At 40.7% G+C, this 22,515-nt stretch overlaps 1 protein-coding gene across 2 annotated transcripts in view; it reads left to right on the top strand.

Moving 5' to 3' along the window:
• The window catches only part of hmga2 (high mobility group AT-hook 2), a 54,225-nt gene extending 32,529 nt beyond the window's left edge, over positions 1-21,696 (top strand). The window contains exons 4-5 of one of the 2 annotated variants that reach the window (XM_071502053.1): positions 5,992-6,024; positions 13,929-21,696. In XM_071502053.1, the coding sequence (XP_071358154.1) occupies positions 5,992-6,024; positions 13,929-13,997 (102 nt within the window). In that variant the 3' untranslated portion in view covers positions 13,998-21,696. Of the gene's footprint in view, positions 1-5,991; positions 6,026-13,928 lie in introns of both variants that reach the window. The other variant, XM_071502054.1, reaches the window with a different exon arrangement.
• The last annotated feature ends 819 nt before the right edge of the window (positions 21,697-22,515 follow it).

The raw sequence follows: 22,515 nt of genomic DNA, 5'->3' as shown, positions 1-22,515 counted from the left end.
AATTCATGTATCCTATTGACCAAGTTCTTTGTTCATCAAATACTTGTGATCCAGTACCATTGAATTGTGGAGTGCATGATCATGGCAAGCTCTGTGGGAAAGTGTGACGACATTTTCTCCAGTTGGAGAACCCGTAAATTAAGTCAGTCACTTTCAGACAGTGGAAAGTAGCAGGCTGAGGGGCCCACCTCTCGTGATAGGTGGGGCTTTAGTAAATGGTGGCCCGTACAAGGTGCTCAGCAGAGCGGAGGCATTTCTGTCTTTGATCAGAGGAAGACTTCTGGAAAGAGGCTGCTGGGTGGTTGTAGAGCTGAGAGCCTGGAGCGCTGCATTCCTCAAGCCACGGAGGGATTGGGTTTCAGCTGAAATGGGGTCTCCACCATGGGGCTCCTACTTTTATTTTATCATAACTTGGAATGGTTGAAGCTGCCCACACTGCCCTCATGCTAAGCCTCAAGCCTCCTGCCAAATTACTTGTAGGGCCGAGCAGCTGCGGAGGCCTACAAGTGATTCATAGTGTTAGGCCCAGCAACATCAAAGATCTGCCACAGCCTATGAAAGACAATGCTTTCTCTTTTGTGTTACAGGGGGAGAGGGGTCTGGGTTGGTGCAGTGGGGGAAGAGGGGCTTTACTAGCAGGAGTGGCTTCTGTACTTAAGGAGTGGGGTTCACTAATGCTTATTTTGGAATAGTCTGTCCCAGATGCATTGCAACTTCAGCTGTACATTTTATTACTTTCCCCCTGTAAACATAGAGGACTCATCCCTTGTCTTCATGGTCATTCAGTTTGACACTTCAAAGTACATTGTCTACCTGCTGTAACTTTGGAAGTATTAAACCTTTACTTATTTTGTAGCCAGCGCTCTCTGGGCTGCAGTCAAACTAATATCTCATTTTTGTTTTGTTATTCCAACATGTAATCCCAGATGTAATATATGTACATACACTCTCCAGCCACTTTATTAGGTACGCCTTGCTAGTACTGGGTTGGACCCCTTTTGCCTTCAGAACTGCCTTAATTCTTTGTGGCATAGATTCAACAAGGTGCTGGAAACATTCCTCAGAGATTTTGGCTCATATTGACATGACAGCATCACACAGTTGCTGCAGATTTGTCGGCTGCACATCCATGATGTGAATCTCCTGTTCCACCACATCCCAAAGGTGCTGTATTGGATTGAAATCTGGTGACTGCGGAGGCCAATGAGTTTCTTGAACTCATTGTCATGTTCAAGAAACCAGTTTGAGATGATTGAGATGATGAGGAGTTCACTGTGGTCATAAAGGGATGGACATGGTCAGCACCAATACTCAGGTAGGCTTTGGTGTTTAAACGATGCTCAGTTGGTACTAAGGGGCCCAAAGTGTGCCAAGAAAATATCCCCCACACCATTACACCACCACCAGCCTGAACCATTGAGACAAGGCAGGATGGATCCATGCTTTCATGTTGTTGATGCCAAGTTCTGACCCTACCATCCTAATGTCACAGCAGAAATTGAGACTCATCAGACCAGGCAAGTTTTTCCAGTCTTCTATTGTCCAGTTTTGTTGAGCCTGTGTGAACTGAAGCCTCAGTTTCCTGTTCTTAGCTGACAGGAGTGGCCCCCGGTGTGTTCTTCTGCTGCTGTAGCTCATCTACTTCAAGGTTCGACGTGTTCTGCATTCAGAGATGCTCTTCTGCAGACCTTGGTCATAACGAGTGCTTATTTGAGTTACTGTTGCCTTCCTATCAGCTGGAAGCAGTCTGGCCATTCTCCTCTGACCTCTGGCATCAACAAGGCATTTTTGCCCAGAGAACTGCTGCTCACTGGATATTTTCTCTTTCTCTTCCCCGTTCTGATGCTGGTTTGAACTTCAGCAGGTCGTCTGCTGCCATGTGATTGGCTGATTAGATATTTGCGTTAATGAGCAGTTGAACAGGTGTACCTAATATTGAACTTCCATGTATGAAATATATGTACATATAAAATAAACCATATGTAAAAATTACATATGAAACCTGTTAGAAATTGGAACAATTTTCATATATTGACATATAGCCCATACAAATATGTATGTTTATTTATGTATGCTTATATTGTAGACATGTATAGACGTAAATATATATCCATCCCAAAGCCTGTCAAAATATAGATATATTTAGATTCCAAGGTTCTGAGGCCACTTTCCCAGAATGGGAAGATAGGCATATTTGAGATTAATGAAAAATGAATAAGAAGAACAAAAGCACAATTTTTATATCTATGCTATTTTAATAATAAATGATAGATGCTGTTGTAATAAACTTCTATTTTATTAACTATGTATTGTTAACATGTATGGTCGCAACATGTTACCATGTAAAAGTCCATCATATAGATATTTTTAATCCATGTACATATACAAATTTTACACTGTATATATCCATAAGATGTATATATGTATATATGTGATAAAAGTATTTCCCCTTATAGGTGACATATATATGCAACATCACTCTTGATATAGGGACATATACAGTATGTCATTACGTTTCTGTATGGGGTATTATATAATCCTTCAAACAAGGATTGATTGTTTTATGAATTAGTGGTAAGCAACTACAAAAATATCAAGGATAGCCAAATAAACTACAATACATCTTTCCATCATGGGCTTTGGTGTAAACATACCTAATTCAGGCCAGTCTACCCTCAAGGTTCCCGAAGTGCATTATCCCTCAATTGTCTTGGTTCTTAATTCAAATGTTTGACGTGTACTATTTATTTAACACAGAAAAAACACAATGATTTTACTTACTACTTAAAACGTACAAGAATGGAAGCTAGATACCCATTTCCAGCCAGGAAAATAATACCAACTGATGTCAAGTTAAGAATGATAGAGATGAATATTCACAACTATGACAAGGATGTCAAAATCATAACCTCCATAATAAAAGATTACTTTGATGTAGAAGTTATGAGTGGTTAACTCATAATCATGACTTCTTAAATCAAAATTATGAGATATTTTTATTATTATGTTACCAGTGACACAACCATCAACTTCCAATGTTGTGAATAACGTATAACAACATAAGCATATTCAGACAAAATGAAGTGCTCAGGTACCCACCTGCCCATTATCCCAACAACAAAGGAGGGGAGAGAGCTGTTTAGAAGCGAGGAGCCTGACAGTGCTCAGAGGCTCAGCATCCTCCTGTCGGTGTGTATGAGGGTCCAAATCTTTCCTTCACTGCGGCTTGCATTCCTGATGCAGGGCCCATCCGGTGTTGACATGGACTCCATTACTGTGTTTGAGCCTACTGACATTCCACCAAGAGCTGGCAAAGAAAACACCAGCTGTTTGAACTGATCTAGCGTGTGTGTTTGTGTGTGTTTATGTGTGTGTATGTGTGTGTGTGTATATGTGGGGTTAGGGACATGGAACCCTCTTCTTAAGGCCAGCAGCTGGCCGGGCTTACAAGCACCAGGGACTACATTTTCTTTCTACATTCTCAGAGCTGTTGGAGTGCTCAGCTGTTCAGCTCTGGTCCAGAGCTACTTCCTGTGTGTGTGCTGTCAAAGGCCAAAATGAAAAAAGACCTCAGTCAAATGAAAATCCAGGTTGTATCTACATGTCCTGCACCTTTACAGGGTCTAAAAAGATCTACATGTAAATATATGGAATGAAAACAGTGCAAATATTATTAAACGTGCTACAATATTTACAAATGTAAAGGAGATTTTGTATCTGGCAATATCTGTAACTGCCCTTAACAGAAACTCTGACAGTCATGCCCACTTTGTGGGTGAACAGCCCATCAATAGAACCAGGATATTTCCCGGTGTTTGTGAGTGTTTGGGGCTGCACCATAACCCGTCAACTTAAACCAGCAATAGTTTAACAAGCAGGGATGAGCTGACAGACCTCGTGCATCACCTCACCTGTGTATGACGCTACCTTGCTGAACCATTGTCGCTGCAGCGCTGCTTCTGCCAGCTCTATCTTTCTACACTGAGTTGGCTTTTGATAATGGCCATCAATAATTATAATGATTATCCACTGTTGATGAGCGGTTGGAAAGGTGAAGACCTGTAACCAGAAGGTGCCCTCGTTCAGAGTGAGAGAGAGAGCGAGAGAAAGAGAGCGAGACTGAGCAAGAGAATGGACTGGAAGACTACTGCCCTTCACCTAATGTTCTAATAATTGCAAAAATGGTAAATAAATATATCAATATATGAATAAATGAATGAATGAATGAATAAATACATAGATAAATACACAATATTCTTTTTTTATATTTATTGTTGAGTCACAATTTTTTTATTTTGTACTCTGACTGACTGTGAAAGTTGGCAGGGTTTGAACATCTTGCTCAAGCTTTTTTTTTTTTAATTCTTCACGCAAACTACTGTTCTGTCGCTTCCTGTGTGGGAAAATGCAAAAGGGAGGCTGTGGTGAGCAGCCAGTAGGAGGCCATGATGGCAGGCTTTCAGCCCTGTGTGGGTGATCATTCAGAAACAGTAGAAACACTCTTTAGACTTTAGATGTAGTTGGGTGACACATCCTACGACCTATTTCATTTCAAGTACAGTGAACCTTTTCAGTACGTACAACTGTGAGTGTGCATAGTTTCTTTATGGGTAAGCCCTGCATCACACAGGTGACCTGTGGGTGTACCCTGAGCCTCACTCAAAGTGAGCTGGGCTTGGCTCTAGCTCCCTCGGACCTTGAACCTCTTCATGCTCAGCTTTGTGGAGAGGGTTTTACATAAAAATCTCTTTAGATTCTTCATTACTCAGCTGAACTAGAGACCCTGTATTTGGGCGCCCTGCCACCAGAAAATGCTGCTTCTTTAGATTGATATTCTAAACGCTGCTGGCAGTGAAAGTGCTGCTAGAAAGTGGCTAAAACCAGAAACACTTACAATGGATGACTGGATTGACAGTATTTATGAAATCTTTGGGATTGAAAGAATTACTTTTTATATTAGATTGCAACAGGACAAATTTATGAAAAAAATGGGAAAGATCGATAAATACATCACACCTGTACATCCATCATTTGTATAATGGGTCATTTTTTAAAAATGTCTTCTTTTTCTCACACCCTGTTTTTATAAAGGGATTTGAGTATCATGCAGGTACGCCCCAGCTTTCTGGTTTTAGTCGTCTGAGTTGACTTGGTCTGCCTGTTTTGTTATTTTATATTTTATTCTATTTTATTTTTTTAATGATTATGGTTTGATTTGCTTCATTGGTCCCCAGTTGCTTCTGTCTTATCTAATTTAACTCAGATTCATTACTTTTGGTTAAAATTGAGTCTCAATTTTAAGGCTTGGATGGAAAAGACCAGTAATGTTTGAATGGATCATGAAGTAACACAATAAAAAAGAGTTTTGAAAAAAGAAGCCAACCTAAGGTCTGACAGTGCTTGGCATTGTTATGAAGGGGTAAATACACTGTTCTGCATTAATGACTCTATAGAGCTATGCAGGTTTAAATAGAGATTTTAAAACCTTTACTTTCACCTTTACTCAGGACGTCATGTGACATCAGCAGCAGAAGTGGCTGTTATGTTTTTCTTTATAGAAAAAACTGAAGTTGGTGTGATTTTCTTCTGCCTCTACAATAATCTCTGTTTTGTTTTGTTTTTTTTAACAAAAAACTAAACTTAAACCTCATACACTGTCTGTGCACTATTTCACGCCACAGCCACAAATAAAAGAACCGCTCCAATGAAAAGTGAAGCCATTGTGTTGCATTAGCTGGGTGAGCTAGCAGTCAACAGCTACAGCTAACAGCTTTAGATGGAAAATACACAGTACTGTTTGGGTTCAGTTGTTCACACTGTGGATTCTGTTCTGTGGCTGTCTTTCATTTCCAGTTGAATCCAGCCAGCCTTCAATTCTTGTGAATCATCAACATTTTTGGTGAAATAACACATAAGGTGCTGGAGCTTCTTCTTGTTCATGTTAGCAACTGCAGAAACATCACTAACCTTCTCCCATCTGCTCTCTTGCAGCCACAGCAAGTCGTCCAGAAAAAGCCCGCTCAGGTAAGAGATCCTCAGGACTGTGAATATACACACACACAAATGCAACACACACTTTCGGGACAGATTACACTACATGTTATTTTGTATTTCAATACGCTGCTCTTACACTGCTGTTTTTACTCTTTATGGATAGTGTTAGATAGCACTCGTGGTTTTTAAGCCAAGGTAAATTGACTTTGTAATGAAATGGCATGTGGAAATAACGCTGAGTGGTTTCTACAGCAGAAGTATCATTTGATCACCTGAGCAGGTGGTTGTGTGGCTGTGTGTTTTTTGCTAAAGTGGGAACCTGCATAAGACAGAAATATGTAACGTCAAAAAGACATTGGACTCTAGCGACTGTAACGTCAGATAGATGTTAAATTTTAGTTGGAAATGAAAATTGGGTTGACCTCAAAAGCCAGCGTTAGCAGAGGGTGGGTTTTGGTCATGACTAGCATGTGGGTATTTTATATGTCAAGACATGCATGACATTCGGAAGACGTTGGCTTTTGGTCACTTAACACACAACTTAAAACCAACAAAATATCAACATCAGCTGTCGTCAGTCTTCTGCTCCATGTCGGCATTAAATGCTATCCTGACAGCGAAGTTCGATCACCCTCACAACCAACAGTCAACCAAATATCAACGTCTAACGATGTTGGTGACCATCCTGCAGGGTGTCATCTTCCAAAATCACACTCTAGAATTTTGTGGTGTTATAACCACTGTGGGCAGAATGACACTAACTTTGTTTGCCACTGTTTTCTAGAAGAAAGGACAGATGCAAAAATGAGCAGTTTCTGATCTGCAGAGTTCTGGCAAAGCTTTGGTTTAGACTTAAGACCAACTTGGTCGGGGTTAAGGAAAGATCATTGTTGGGTTTAAAACTTTTTGGTTGAGGTTAAAGAACAACAGACAGTGGGAAGCAGTAAAAAAAAAAACACCCAGCAGGTTCCTGTGTTCATGCTTTGTTGACCATCCATGAACACCAAGCTCCTCCCAGCGAGCTTTTACAGTGCTAATAATCACATTATGCTACTTCCAGCTTTGCACCTCACAGAGTCTTAATTGACTCGACCACTAAAGGTCCTGTGTTATTGTTCCTTTTTTTCTTTTCTTTTTTTCCCCACGGTTTGTGGGTCTCATATTTTGTGTCTCTGTTGTGGTCACATACTGGCTGTGTTGTAACTTTAGCTATTGGACTGATGATTCTTGTCAAGCTGCAGCGAGACTTGGAACATCCATATTGCTGCGACAGTACCTGTGCTGGTAGCTAAAGCTCATACCGGTGCTTACGAAACGTTGGGCCTGATGAGAACTGTGGCAAAAGTCACGTCTGTAAATACAGGAGTGGCTTTAGCAGGAGAAGAGGTGGAACAGGACATGAGTTATTTCTGCTGCTCTCAGTGAGAAATTCCAAAGTAAAGCGCAGGTCTTCTGCGTCTGCCTGTTCACATGTAGCAGATAATTGGATGGCGTTTTGTGTTGCTGGTGTGAGCGCCCACATCAGAGGACAAGCGAAAGCAGAATGGTAATAAGTGAGTGAAACATGACACAGGACCCCCACCCCCAGCATTCTCTCACACTCCAGGAATCCACCAGCCTCCCTCCTCTCGTTGGTGTGGGCCACTTCTTGGTGTGAATGCATAACTCGGCTCTGATTTGTGGCTGTGTGGGAACAGTGCTGAGGTAGTTGGGAGGTGCTGTGAGGCCCTGGGAGCTGCAAGCCATAAAAATGTCATTTAGCTCTCCCACTTTGATAGGCTGCTTTATCTCAGCCCCACCTCCACCACCCTGTGCAAAACCTCAAACCCCTTTCATTCCAGTGCTCAGGACTGGGTGAGGTGGACGCATGACCCAAACAGACGCTACAAACATGCACACAACACATGCACATAGCACCATCTCCTAATGAAGTTTGAGCTACTAGATCTCCTGATTTCCCAGGCTTTGTTAAATACCTCTCACTTCTCAGTGAGGCTAATGAACACTGTGAGGGGCAGAAGTGGAGAATCTGCAGTGACATACAGCTTGAAATGCTTAATTCTCTTCTTTATTATGGTATTATATCACTGTCCTGTGGTTGGAGAGATGGTGTCCCAGTTCAAAATATGGACTTAGACCAACCTCTACATTACATACTATGGCTAATCCGTAAATGTTAATGGTCAGAATCAGTAGCGAAGCTCCTGATGTGAACCTAATGTTGTCTTTTTAGCTGGAATGGTGGGGCCCTGACTGACTGACTGACTGACTGGTCATATTTTCACCACTGGTCAGCTTAATGCTACATGACTTGACTTTATTTGTGTGCAAATCTGATGTTCTCATCGTTGTATGTGTTGCAGAAAAAGTATATAAGAGTATCTTTTAATAACACAAAGTGGTGACTCAGATGAGGGCTGACAAAATCTGATTCAGGTGCAGCCCTACTTCAGTCAGGGAGCAATCAAATCTAAAGCCAGTTTCAAAGAACATATGTACAGCACCTTGTATTGTGGAACGACAGAGATGATTGAGGGATTGTAGTATGCTACTACATTTCAGTGTTCTCCATTCTTTTCAGAGGTGAATGAGTAAGATTAAAAGTACCGTGAAGGCGTAGTCCTAACCACAGCGTCCTGGTTTTGAGTCCAGCCCGTGGCCCTTTGCTATAAGTCATTCCCTCTCTTTCCTTGATTCTCCTGTCTCTCACTGTCACTATCGGAATAAAGGTAAAAAAAATAACCAGATGGTTATAAGTCACTCTTAAAAACCAGGAGAACTAAATAAACATGGACCACCAGAAGCATCTCAGTAAGATCCCCTAACAAGTCTGGACCTTCAGCTCTAACCAGATTCCCCTGCAAAAAAAACAACCCAACCTTAAGACAGCTATCCCATGTGACAACATCAATGGAGTCATCAGGAAGGGTCAAAGTCATCGACCAGGCATCAGTGAACAGCCAGAGAACGATTGAGGAGGCCACTCCTATTCAATGCTGAAGACCAAGTTAAAGCCATGAACCAGGTACAGAGTCAATGGAAAGATGCAAATCGAGGCAAACAGGCCGACTGGCTTTAGGCGACATAAGCTGAGTCTATGTGAGCTGAGTCCACTTAATGTTCAGAGACAGGAGAAGAGGCACAGACAGGAGAGGGCCAGAAGGAGAATAAGAGGACCGTTAAACTGCCATGTTACTGGCGCAACTAAGGCGCAGATCAGCTGTATGTGGTGCACTTGCGCATAGGAATATAGTAGTTTAACAGTTCACAAACTGTAGTTCCCAAAGGAAAGTGCTGTTGAAATACACAAAATAAAGCCAGGGACACTCTGGATGTTGTGTCAGCAGTGGAACGTCTAGGTTTTCATTTCGGTGCCCCTGTTAACGGGTTAGAGCGGACACACTGCCTGATCTAGAGATTTGACGTCTCGCCTATTTTTCACGTGTGACGCAAGCGGCTCTCAGCAAAAATAGACAGAGCAAAGACCTGTTGATGTCATACTGACACAATACCAGCAGCATCACACCTGACACCTATATCTAGGCTGAATCTGAATCTGAATCTGACACAGACATGAAAAAATGTAAATATATTAGTTAGTGAGACATAGCAGCTACATGTGGAGACGGTAGCATCTTAGTGGCATTTTCCTCCTGAAATAAGTCAGAAATTAATTTCCTCTAAACATTGAAGCCGCTGTGAACACACATGTGCTTCTGGCAGTAAATTGGGAGCGCACTGATGTGAATCTACAGGTTATACACTGAAATTAGATACGTACCACACACAACCCAACATCAAATAACTAACCAGAACTATCACTTTAAATACTAGAAATGAGCTTTGACCATGAAGTGGCAGAAAACACAGTGATCGGTGATGGTTTTGGATTGCATGGTGCAGTGCAGTTGGAGCTTTCTCCATGGACATCCTCTCCCTCGTGGAATGATGGTGTCGGTGGGCGGCAATATGATTAGCTTCTTTTTTTTTTTTTGTCCCACCACCACCTTTTTTCTCTCCTGCTCTCATCTGCCCTTGTCACACATGGTAGCATTTAGTTGTCCATTCAAGGCTGAAGTGTGTGAGCACTAATGAATGGAGTCGGAGCTGCAGAATGCAGACTGCTGAATGGGTGCACTGCCATGGTCTGGGAACGGAAGTGGGTTATAAATTGTATCAGTTAGCCTCCACTAATAAAATGAAGCCATGTGGAAAATGAAATCCATTTAATCTGTGGAGGGAGGAGGAACATCTTCGCTAGTTGTCACAGTGGTCATTGCACACTTAAAAAAAAACAAAAAAACAAGCAGCATTTGTTCTGGAAAAAGAGGGAAATTTATGGAGCCGTCATTAACACTGCTGCAGTGAGTTTATTTCCATTCACTGCTTTTAGGCACATTTTTGAATTTTTGCATAAAGAATTCTAAAAGAAAACAAAGTTTTTTATGTGTGAGTGAATTGAAAAAGTGAAGAAAATGAGCGCTTGCGGTTTTGCCTGTTACTTCACATTGATACAGTATGACATGAGTACTTGCCACTGAAAAGCAAAGCAGTTTACACCAATATCCTGCAGACTTCCAGTCCAGACTACACTTTTTTTTTTTCCAGGTGTGCATCCACCTGGAGACAATATAGTATAATGAAGATGGGCACACAATCAGCCGTGGTTGAAGTGCTAACAGTGGGTAGAAGTAGATAAATACAAATGTCTTAGCTAAAAGTTACAGTTAGAGGCTTGAACATGCATGTCTGCATACGCTGTATAAAAATTGTTGTTGTTGTTGTTGTGTGTGAGTGTGTGTCATCATGGCAAAATGTGGTCCTGGAGACACTGACTGTAACAGGAAGTACCACAGAGGAGGTCTTCAGCAGGTGTTTATATGTCTGACTGTCTGCTGTGAGATGCAGACACGAGTCTTTACAGGTGTGTAGTCAGCATCACAATGAAGCCTGAGGTAGAATATGGGTGTGGTCCAACCCATGACTCCTGAGTATTCACATTATGAAGTGGTCCTGGAGAAGGAGAGAGAGAGAGAGAGAGAGAGACTCACAAGGTGTAAACAATGCCAGCCCTGCTGGTGGGGCTGGTAATAATGTTCTACCTTGTGAGTACTTTTGTGTTAGAACGTCAACATGTTGACAGACATTGCGACTCTAGTTAATTATTTATTATTAATTCTGGTACATGATTATTTTGTTGGCAGCTAAACTTACAGATACATATGTATGAGAAATATAATATAATATAATATAATATATATAGGCTTGTATTCTCTGTCTCTACCTTTTAGATGCTGTAGGCTGAGTTTTGCCTATTAACTGGGTAGTTTGAGCCCTTTATTCACTTTTCCTCTGTTGAGGTCATATGAATGTATGTACATCATGCAGAGTACTGTTGTAATTGTAAGTGTTTTATATGCATTTGTACACATCTTTATTTACCTATGTCCATTAGGTATCTCATTAGTAGCGGTTCTTGAGGTGGGAACTTGTTCTTTGACTTTTAGTTTAGGTGGGAACGACCACGCATCTGATACATTGCTGGAGTATTTGGAGTTGTTCAAGCTGCCACTGTCTATGATAACCTCTGGTGTAGACTATACTCACTTCCAGTAGAAATCCAAAAACAGTACAGGCAGGAGCTTTGCATGACATGAGGAGTGGCTACAAAGGCTGTGCACATATATAGGTAACTGTGCCACTATAGGTAACAGAATAACCCCTGCAGAAAATGGACTCTGTGGTTGCTGGGTTATCCAAAGAGCTTCTGCGTTGGCACAGCGGTTAAAGCACAAGGAGATTTTGAGCAGTTTATTCTCCTTTCCAAAGGATTTCCACTCAGGCTCAGACTGTAACAGGTGATTTATTGGCTTAAAGGCAAATGAAAGCAGTATACAGCAGGACTCTAATTAATCTAATCAAGGCACTTGTCTACTATTGGACACAGCAACAGCAATAACTATTATAACTACTAACAAATATCATTAACTTACACAAATAATGCATCTGATGCACAGTCAACTTCAGGAGATGCAAATTCAGGCAGATTAACATGCTGCAGCAAACAAAGGGAGAGACTGAGCAAGGCCTGATCCAGACCCTCTAATCAGTTCAGGTTGAGGAGCTAAGTCCCGCCTTCCTGGGACTGGGTAGCCGTCAGATTTTCAACGACCCCTTTTTCCAGAAGTACAAGTAAAGCTTGAAGAAGCAGCACATCAGCAGTAGAGCAGCAGCAGCTTCAGGATGCATTCAGTAACAAAACTGCTGTGCAGTGCAAGCAAACGCATCATAGCTGAAGCTAAAGATGCGTGGCTGATCTTTAGACTCTACAGTGTACAGTGGCACAAAGTCTCACAGCAGTTACTGTATAACGTCACTGACATGTCAACTGATGACATTTCTGGGTAACCTGACCTTTAATGAAAATATGAGTGTATGGTATACCAAGCAATGTGCCATAAGCATTGAAGTAAAGTGAATACAGATGTGAGGAAATAGCCGAGGACAAAGTGGGTCTGAGTCTTCCTCCCAATAACATTAACTGACTGGAGTGCAGCCTTGACTTAGGTGGTGAATCAGTACCCTGGCACTCTGGTGGCTCTTCATCAGGGATGATGCACATGACCATTTCCTGTCCGAGATGAATCATTCACTCTGTGACCATGCACTGTAGCATTTAGCTGTTTGATTAACCCTGTAAAGAAGGAAACCTCCACATTCCCCATCAATCAAAACAGTTTGCTATTGTCATACAGAGTGACTGCCCAGCTAGAGCTCTCCTGCACAACATTAAAAGCATCACAATCCCAAAGTATTACTGAAGAGGCAGAATAGCAGAAAAAATTTATCCTTCAAAACTATGTATATGTATATATATATGTGTGTGTGTGTGTGTGTGTGTGTGTGTGTGTGTGTGTGTGTGTGTGTGTGTGTGTGTGTGGGTATATTTGTGATATAGCAATATTTAGACAGTTGTTGTTTGTTGAACTCCAACCACGTGCTTTTTTAAGCAGAAAATTCAGTCCATGAAACGAGATCTGAATTTCAGGAGTGGACAGTACATTTACCTGAGTACTGTCCTCAAGTACATTTTTCCAGTATCTGTACTTTAGAGGTTTTTTTTGTTTGGAGTTTTACTGCTCTGCACTTCTATAAAGTAAGTGTTACAGAGCTTTTAGTCAGACAAATTACTTTTATTTTATTTATTTATTTATTTATTTTTATTTTGAAAAAGCTGATAGATCATACACCAATCTCGGCCAGCTCCTGAACTGTGTGAATCTGGCAGTGTCCTAACGGTGCTACTTTAGATAAAGATGAGGCAGAAGAGTCTGTGTTTGAAGATTCAGAAATAAATAAAGGTCCATTTCATTTTACGACCAAACTTCATCGCCGCCTAAAAAAATCATATCATATTCTACAAGCTTTTTATTCTACAGTCTCTACAGTCAGTCAGTCATTCAGCCACGTTTAAACACTTAAGTACACTTAAACATTTAATAATACTTTGAATACTTAAAGCAAGTACTCAAGTACCTCAACTCAAGTGTGTGAAACAACTTAAATTGATGTAATCTTAGTGATGAGGGGTGGGGGATAGGGATAATGTTTATTTTTTATTTTTATGTTTTATGATGAAATGTCGATGTTTTGTAATTTATTTCTCTCTATGTTCTTTTTTATTACTGATATCATTATTATTATTGTTGTGTAGTTTTCTTTATTGAGTGCTGTTGCCTTCATTTCCTGCTCGTGGATGGAGCTGGGAGGATTTGTTAGCAGACTTGACGTACTATACTTTGCATGTTTCGTCCCTGCAGTTATATCTAACTGTGTCGCACTTTGTGTTGTGTTCTGTTTTTCCTCATTTATATGATAAATAATCGATCATGAATGCGTTTAAATGACATGAGCTGTCTCGTCTTTATTAACAGGAAGAAGAAGAAGAAGAAGAAGAAGAAGAAGAAGAAGAAGAGGCTGGAGAATCCCCAGAGAAGGACTAAGCTTCCACACCGTCAAACCTCTACCTCATTCAGCTGTCAGGTCTTTCAAAGGGAAAAGACTGCCTTGACCACTTATGTTTGACTTTTTCCAACATTATTTTACTTGGTTTCATTTCATGTCCAGAGTGCATCCACACTGATCTGACACTGAACAGGCAGAAACCTTCACTATTTGTCTGCATCTTTAAGTTCCTTTGCTACATTATCACATGGAGCAGCGCGGCTAACATCTGACAGAAACCTTCAGTAATAGTGCAGCTGCTCCGATTGGCTGAACACATACAAAGTTCATCTCCAGCCATTCTGCCTTTTTACAACAGACACACATCACGTACAACGAACCTACACTCCTCAACGAGAATCAACCGAAAACACACGACAAACACCCGACGTCATTGTCTTCAAAGCAGCGAGCGCGTTAGCGTCATTCTGGAGACAGCGAGGTGCGAGTCGAACACCCTCGCAGCCCAACTACAGCAGTGCACACACTCTTTCACACACACACACACACACCCTTTCATTGTTGACCGATTCTCCAGATGTTGACAGTACAGAGGAGACTGGAACGGTCTGGGTTTGTCATACACAAATGTAGAATGAATATCTGCTGCTCCAATGTTTAAATCGAACCATCCCGACCTTCCTGCCCCGTCGCCCAAACTGGTGTCAGACCACCAAAGACAGGGGAAACGCAGAGATCTTTCCTCAGGGCAGCCGTTTATCCATCCTGCTGGGTTAAGAAAGATTGTTATCGTCAGCGTTGGCTCAGATTGAGGTTCTCCATACATTATTACATTTACAAGAACGTCATCTTCCTGGATCTACTTTTCCTGATGAGCATGCAGGGACAAAACCGCACCCGACACAAAGGTTCAAAGGTTGAACCTCTTGTGAAATAAGTGCAAATCTTCACTGACAGCACTGATCTATCCCTTGTTACCATGTCCAACACCCAACCCATCCCCTAATCAACATCAGCTCAGGATTAGTTGATTAAATCTGTAACTGAACATACAACAGAGGCACATTTTACATTGATTGATTAATGTTAATTATAAAGGACAGAAATCCAACTCCTGTCTGGTAAATTGTACTTATGTGTTCAGACTGGAGCGTTTAATGTCTACCACTGTGTCAAAGCACAGGACATTATTTCAAAGGGTAGTTGTTAAATTCAGATGATCTTTAATCAATCAATTTAAAGTCTCTTCCTTCTGGCTGTTTGAAAACAGCTTTAAAAATTCAGCTTTGAATGATCTATTAAATCTAAGGCTGGGTTGTGATAACCTGCTCTTTTTTTTTTGGATCCAGTTCCCATATTCCCTGTAATGAGTTGTTCACATCCTTAACCTAAACTTTATGAGAATGAATTATATAAATATCAAGAGAGTAATATGATGGCACTCTGATTGGTTTATTGTATGTTACGCCCAAAAAAACTCCCATAATTCATGAGGCGACTAAGTACAACCCTTTTGAACCATGTGCCTGGGAAGCAACTTTTTCTGATGTTAAAAGAGCAAGAAAAAAGTGAAATGGATACGTCTTAAATGCCCTTGTGCCACGCCCTTTAGACCAGGGGCTTTGGATCGTTAAAATAGAGCTCATTACGTCCCCCCAAACTACTTATTTTAAATATAAGCACTGCATGTGATTTTATTTATTTCACTGTCAGAAAATGAACAGAAATGTTAGAGTCAATGGTCCAGTTCAGCTGTGCCTCAGATATGTATTCAGAGCTTTAATTGTGATACAAGGTCACGACGTAACCCAGGATGGTTTCAGTCCAGAGCTCTGCTTCGCTCTCCCTGTCGTTGGTGGACTCACACTCCTCTTTCCGAACCTCTTCACATCCTGTTGTCACTCCACAACCACGCCGTTTGACATTGCATCAGACTACTGTACACCATTCGCTCAGATTTACAGTAACAAGCTTATGTTCATGCAGTTTGTTCGTGCAGCATAGCTTTAATACCTTGATTCTATCATTGATGTCACACTGCAAAGAAATCCACAGACTTGCTTAAAAACCTCAAGAACAAAAAACCACAAGAACAAACCACACATTACCTCTCAACACACTTGATACCTGGATTTAGTAGCAGTGTGACAATGGATGACTCATCTCGCACTGTAACTCCCCGGGGTGCCTTATGTTTAAGGAAACCCTGATGGTATGCCAGCGCTTTCTGGTCACTGATATGCAATATCTTCTCATGATTTCAAACTACCTCTGACTCAGCATAACCAGCTCAGTACACACAAACCAATGCGCGGGATGGCAAGAGTGCGTTCAGATATTTCACAATGTGTTGTAACTTTATACTGTACATTAAAGCGAGGTCATGCCGGTTGTTCTTGTCACGGGGGAACGGCAATTTGTCTGCAACTGTTTTGTTTGATTCAGTCAGGTAAACTCTTCATAATCCACAAAGAAGCAAAGGTCAAATCTGACAGAGTCATGTGCATCGACGTTAAAGGAAAATAATTTAACTTAAAACAAACTTTTTTGTTTTTGACTCATGACCATCTTTCCTGTTGGTTATAATGTACAAGGAGTAAACAGTCTTAATGTTTAAAGGTCCCATATTGTATAAAGGTAGACGTCCACGTGTTTCTGATTACAAAGCAGGTCTAGGTTCTATATTAATACTGTGAAAGTATCAAAGCCTCAGTCCACAGAGAAATGCACACAGCCTGTATTCAGAAACTGAGCCTTAAAACCAGCCGTCAGGACTTCTGGAACTTTGTGATGTCACAACAAAACACCACCCTCAGCTATTCCCCCAGCATGGCCCACCTGGACCCACCATCCGATGTTGCAGGATTTCATTTATCTGAAAACTGCTATTTTGAGCTGATCTCTGTTAAGGATTTTGGATCATTTTTGTTTGGCCTTTGGTACAGTTGAGCATCTGTTCAACTAATTTTAGTGCATTTACCTGTGAGATTTACCGAGACCCTTTTCAGACCTGGTATTAACATCCGTCCGTCTCAGGTAATCTGATCACATGTGGACAGCTCTAAGTACCCAAGACGCACCGAGGATGCATTTGAGATCTGATCACTCAGACCACGTCTGTCCAGGGCCGAAAATACAGTAGTAGGCTACAATCTGTGGTTGGTCTGGCCGTGTGTCACTCAGAAAACAGAAGTTCAGATCCTCTCTTCTGATTGGCTGATGAACCTGTTCATACTAAAACTCCAGAGAGAAGCCTGATAGTTTTTGGTTCTTAAAACCACAAATATATCTTTTGATGGATATCAACACTTCAAATAAAACACAGGAACAGTGTAAAATATGGGACCTTTAATAAAACTCCAGGCAGATATTGTATTGACATTGTATTGTTAAACTTCACATTGAACAGAGAAGCAGAGCCGGGAGTGAACTGCACAAGGATCACAGCCAACACTTTACACATGCAGTTGTCTTTTATTCTCATAAAAGACGATCTGAGTTTCTCACTGGTGGTAATATTGATGCAGTGACATTAGTCCTCCACTCAGTAGATGCTGCAGCATTTGTTTGTTATTTGTCTAGACCCACCAGTTCAGTGTGAGGATGTGTTTAGTTGATCACTTGTCAGGTGACTCCAGAACTCTGCTCTTAGCAGTGTGACTGAAATATCGTCATAACCTGCAGGTGTGATGGTCAAAGCTGTGAAAATAAGACAAAGGTTGAACAAAAAAAACCCAAAACCTTAATTTTCCTCTAATTGGAGACAGACTCTGAAGCCTACAGTCAATATATATATTTTATACATAACCATATTTCTTTCTTTTTTTTGTAGTTTCAGTTTTTGTTTGCATACAAAAAATCCTACTAAATATCAATGATGTTATTTCATTACAATACTTAGGAATAATATTACATATATTAGTTATTGCTGAGATGCAGTTTTTAGAGTTTGTCTCCATCTACGCCCGTGCACATGGTGCTGACTTACCTGACATTTCCTTCAGAGATTCTTGGAAAAAGCCTTGATTCAGTAGTCTGGTTTTTTTTTTCTTTTCAATACTTAAAACACAAAAGCAGCTAACCTTTTAAGTACTGTTTATCTCGTTCACCTCGATGTTAATTTGTATCTAAACATGGTAATGAAACATATTTTACATTATCTGCAAACTGGGACTTCTGTTTGACAAACTGTTAACTTGAATTTATTTTGTACTGATTTACACAATGGTTTAATACGGATCAAGTGTTTGTATGACACTACATGATAGAACTACAAATGTTTTTTTTTTGGCTTTGAATGGTTGTTTTTCCTCAGTTGTGTACTACCTATATATGTACAGTACCTCAAATAGGCCGATAAAAATGGACTTATCAATTGACAAACACCTACCTCCAGTCTTGAAAAGGAATGACTTTGCCGGTTTACTTTCAGTATGAGTTACATTGACGTATGATATGATCCATATCAGGACTACAGAAGCTCCTCACATTAAGTATTGTATCATTCAAGCTTCCAGTCTCAGTACATTTGGATTCTCACCTTCAAAGTGACTTTCAGGTTTTGAAACAGATGTTTGGATTTTGTATATTGCATTCATGAATATGTTTTCTTGTTTTTAATTAGTAGATATCAATATACTTGATTAGCTGTTTTGTGTACTTCACACAAATGTGATTTTCTTGTCTTGTTATATGGTTAAACCAGATGTATATGGAATTGCTTTTCACTTAGTGATAGATTATATAATTTTTCACCTGTCATCATGACAACCTTTGAGAAGTTAACATGGTATTTTGTACTTGGCCAGAGGTAGAACCTCAGAGGAGCTACACTCATCCTGTCAACCTGCCTTCACCAGTGACACCAGTGCTGAACAGTGGCAACCAGCAGTTTAACAGGTGCTGTGGTAAAACTCTCGCTAACCAACAATCTGCACAGTGGTTTGGGGCGTAAAGGTGATTTCAGTCTGAATGCAAAGCAAACTGTCACCTTGCCTTATCCAAATTTGACCCCTGTACTTTGACCCATGTTTGTGCAGTCTGTTTATTCATCACAAACAGCTGGAATAACAGCTGTAGGGATCTTAGCTGTAGCTGGTAACTAGCTGGAAGCATAGCCTGCCTGTGTCTGTGTGACAGCTCAGCCTCTAACCGAACCCCAGCTCTTTCATTTTTCATTCATCAGAAACTGTACTGAGTGGCTAAGGACCGATATCTGTGTAGGCAACTTGCTCAGGGCAAATCCAGCTTGCCTTGACTTTTATTTGCAATTGCTCCACCTTTAAAACTGAACACACCTCAGTAGCGTCATTAACTTCCCGCCCCCACAACGGGCCTTTCCCACGCACATTGTTTTCACATCACAATAGGTAAAGAATTAGAAAATGAATAATAGATTCCTTTTGGCAGCTGCAGTGTCTCGGTCCTGCAGTTGTGCACAGTGAGTCCCAGCCACATTGTCATGGTTTACTCAGACATTATTGTATTTTGTTTTGTGAGAAAATAAATTATTTTGACTAAAAGACTAACGTGAATGGACGGCGCTTACGTAGCGCTTTTCTAGTCTTACCAACCACTTAAAGCGTTTTACACTACAAGTCACGTTGACCCATTCACACAGCGCTTTTCTAACAAGCACATATTCACACACCACCGTTACATCAGGGTTCAGTATCTCGCCCAAGAACACTGGGAATTGACCTTGAGTGAGACTAAACATGTATCATCTTATAAACATCAGACAAAATGTATTTAAGTGTAAAATTTTACTGGTAATTTCAGCAGCTGAACAGTGATTTGCAATGACAGCTCTGTCATTTAAGTCTAACTATGACTTCAAAACATCTGTAGGGATTACATCATGACAATGACAAGTAAAGATCTGTGCTGCCTTCAGTGACTAACATCCAAACACTGTGCAGGTGATGCTATTTCTAATAATCCAACCAATCGAAACAGAGAGAATCACAAGCTGCTGTGAAATGAGCTGGATAAGAAATACTGGATGAACTGTGTGCCCCTGTTGAAGCAGGCTGATCAGTAGCTTTGAACAAATGGCTTTGAAACAGACAGGCTTCATCATTAATCACCACACCTTCCATCAGCCAGACAGACCTTTTACATGGTATTATCATGTGTTCTGTATCTACCTGGTTAAGGGAAAAAAAACATTTTAAAGGATAACTACACCCTCAGATTCTGCCAAAAGTCTCTCTCAAAGCATATTTGTAAAAATGCATCAGAGGAGTGAAGGAGCAATGTTTGTCAGCAGCTTAGCCCCGTGTGTGCAGGTCACACTAGGTGTGCTTCCGTTCATCTGTCTAAAGCACAGTTTGGAATTCCGAACTTAAAACCAAGTAATGGTATTTTTTTTTTAATCAAATGTTGCAAAAAATACGTACACGCTCTCATGAGGTGGTTTTTCAGACAATTCGACATGCCCATATTTTGCTAAATTTCTGTGTTCTGGAAACACTTTTTTTGCATTCAAGTCATGGCGTCTTCAACCGAGAGGCATACTGCTGGAAATCTGTTGTCACGTTTAATTGGAACGATATTGTGAAAGGAGAAAACCCAGCTATTTTTGCGCAAAACTGCACTGAAAACCCATCTGCTGAGGGTCAGGTGACACTGACTGACTGACCACCACTCAGTGTAGGATGGACAGTGATGTAGAGCTGGTATAGACTCTCTCTGTCTCTGCTTCTTAAGCCTTGAATATAGCCTAATTATCGTCAGGCCTTTGTGTCGTGTTTACTGCCACTGCAGAGGAAAAAAATCATATGTACATTTATATACATTCCTTCTGTGTTTGTCAGGATTGCTAATGTTGTTAACGCCACCAGCAGCTATGTGTGACAGGCACAAACTGGGGACACAGTGAGCCAGTCAGTGTACGTAGCCGTCACAGTTAGGAAGTGGCCAGAGAATTCAGCTGATCTGAATTTTTGAATCCAAGCAGACAAATATGAGGTCATTTTGAGCAGAATGTAAAAAAATCCCCTTTCAAAAAAGATCAAAGATCAGATCACATGATAATACCAGATGTAAATGACATCTAGCTGAAACCACTGAGCTTAACAGACTCCAAGTTTCGAGCTTCTGAAGCTCAGTAGAGTATAAAACACCAGTTAATGTTCTGTGGAGGTGACATTACCTCAGTGTTGGGCGGAATGATCATAGAAGCCACTGTTGATGAGCTTTCAGCTCTGGGAGTCTTAATGAAGTTGATCGTTTCTCTTCATGATATCATGTTCTAGTACAATCAAATACACATTACTACCTCCAGAAAGGCCTACTTTTACCTCGTTTTCAACCTTAAATACTGTTTAAAATTCAGGTGTCTGAGAGCTGACGGAGAACATCTTAAAATTTTATATATATATAGTTTATTTTTGTGGGGGATAAATTTTGTAAGACTGTTTTTCTCTGCCTCTCAGTCACCATTAGGTAAGACTGGACATTTACCCTTTGAAAAGGAATTTTCTTACCGTATGCAATGTTATGTAGTTAGCTGTAAGGTAGGTGGAGAGATTTCCCAGCTCTCCCTCCGCCTTGCTCCTTCTGTATCATTTCAAATGTCTTCTACAGTGTCTAACCTTTATTGCTTTCTCTATCCACCTAATATTACTATCTTTGAATTCACTACAAATTTTGCTTGCTTGCTAAACAAATTCTTTATAGATATTCACTGTGTTTTATTCAGCACAATAAAATGTATGGCATCCATAAAATAAAGGTGTGAGTTTTTGATTTCTATTCTGTTCTTTACCATGTAGCTGATTCCTGTTTTATTGCAAACTCACATTAAATTCTAACCTTTGAGGGGTGTTACTCTGTTATCATCTTAGCTAGAGTTAAAGGTTTAAAGTGGGTTTAAATATACCGTTACATATTACATAGGAACAGGAAAAGATTTTCCTGTGTATAACTCTTACGGACACAGTGACCATGCCCGACAGTTTACCTATAAAACACCTGTGCATTGAACTACTGATTGAACAACTGAACTCTATGTATGTGCTGGTTACAGTACTGAAGCCACTTATTACTAACAGTTAGGGCGTGTGTCTGGTGGTTACCCTCATGTCTTTCCCATTAAAGATGTGCCAGTAAAAGCTTATTCCCACAAGGCTGGTAATAGACATGGAAGTGAGAGCGCTTCAGGATTGCTGCCATTCACTGCCAGTCTAAAAAGGCTTAGCACAATATGTCTGAGTACCAAGTAACCTATGGCAAGACAGCAGGGACACTTTGGTGGGTAGTGCCATTTCAGTTCCATAGGAAAATAGCAATGGGTGTGTGTTGTGTCTGGGACATTAACATGCAACATTGTCCAGGTGGAACCATCAGTCAGGCATGGACTGCACCATAATGCTTGCATATACCAGAGAGGCCCATTACCGCTTTTTTGTAAGTAAGGAGTAAAGTGGACTCTTCTCTTGAGTGCCCATGAAAAAGGAAAGAAGAAGTCCTCCAATACCTTTAGATCTAGACCAGCTTTAAATTATTCCCTTCCCTCCCTCCACATCAGTATTGGAGGGGGAGGAAGATTCA

The sequence above is a fragment of the Trachinotus anak genome, unplaced genomic scaffold (genome assembly GCF_046630095.1).
Source record: "Trachinotus anak isolate AG129_WGS33_773 ecotype Australia unplaced genomic scaffold, CSIRO_AGI_Tana_v1 ptg000018l, whole genome shotgun sequence".
NCBI classification, from domain to species: Eukaryota; Metazoa; Chordata; class Actinopteri; order Carangiformes; family Carangidae; genus Trachinotus; species Trachinotus anak.
The sequence above is the reverse complement of the archived record's forward strand: the minus strand, read 5'-3'. Positions and strand labels throughout refer to the sequence as shown.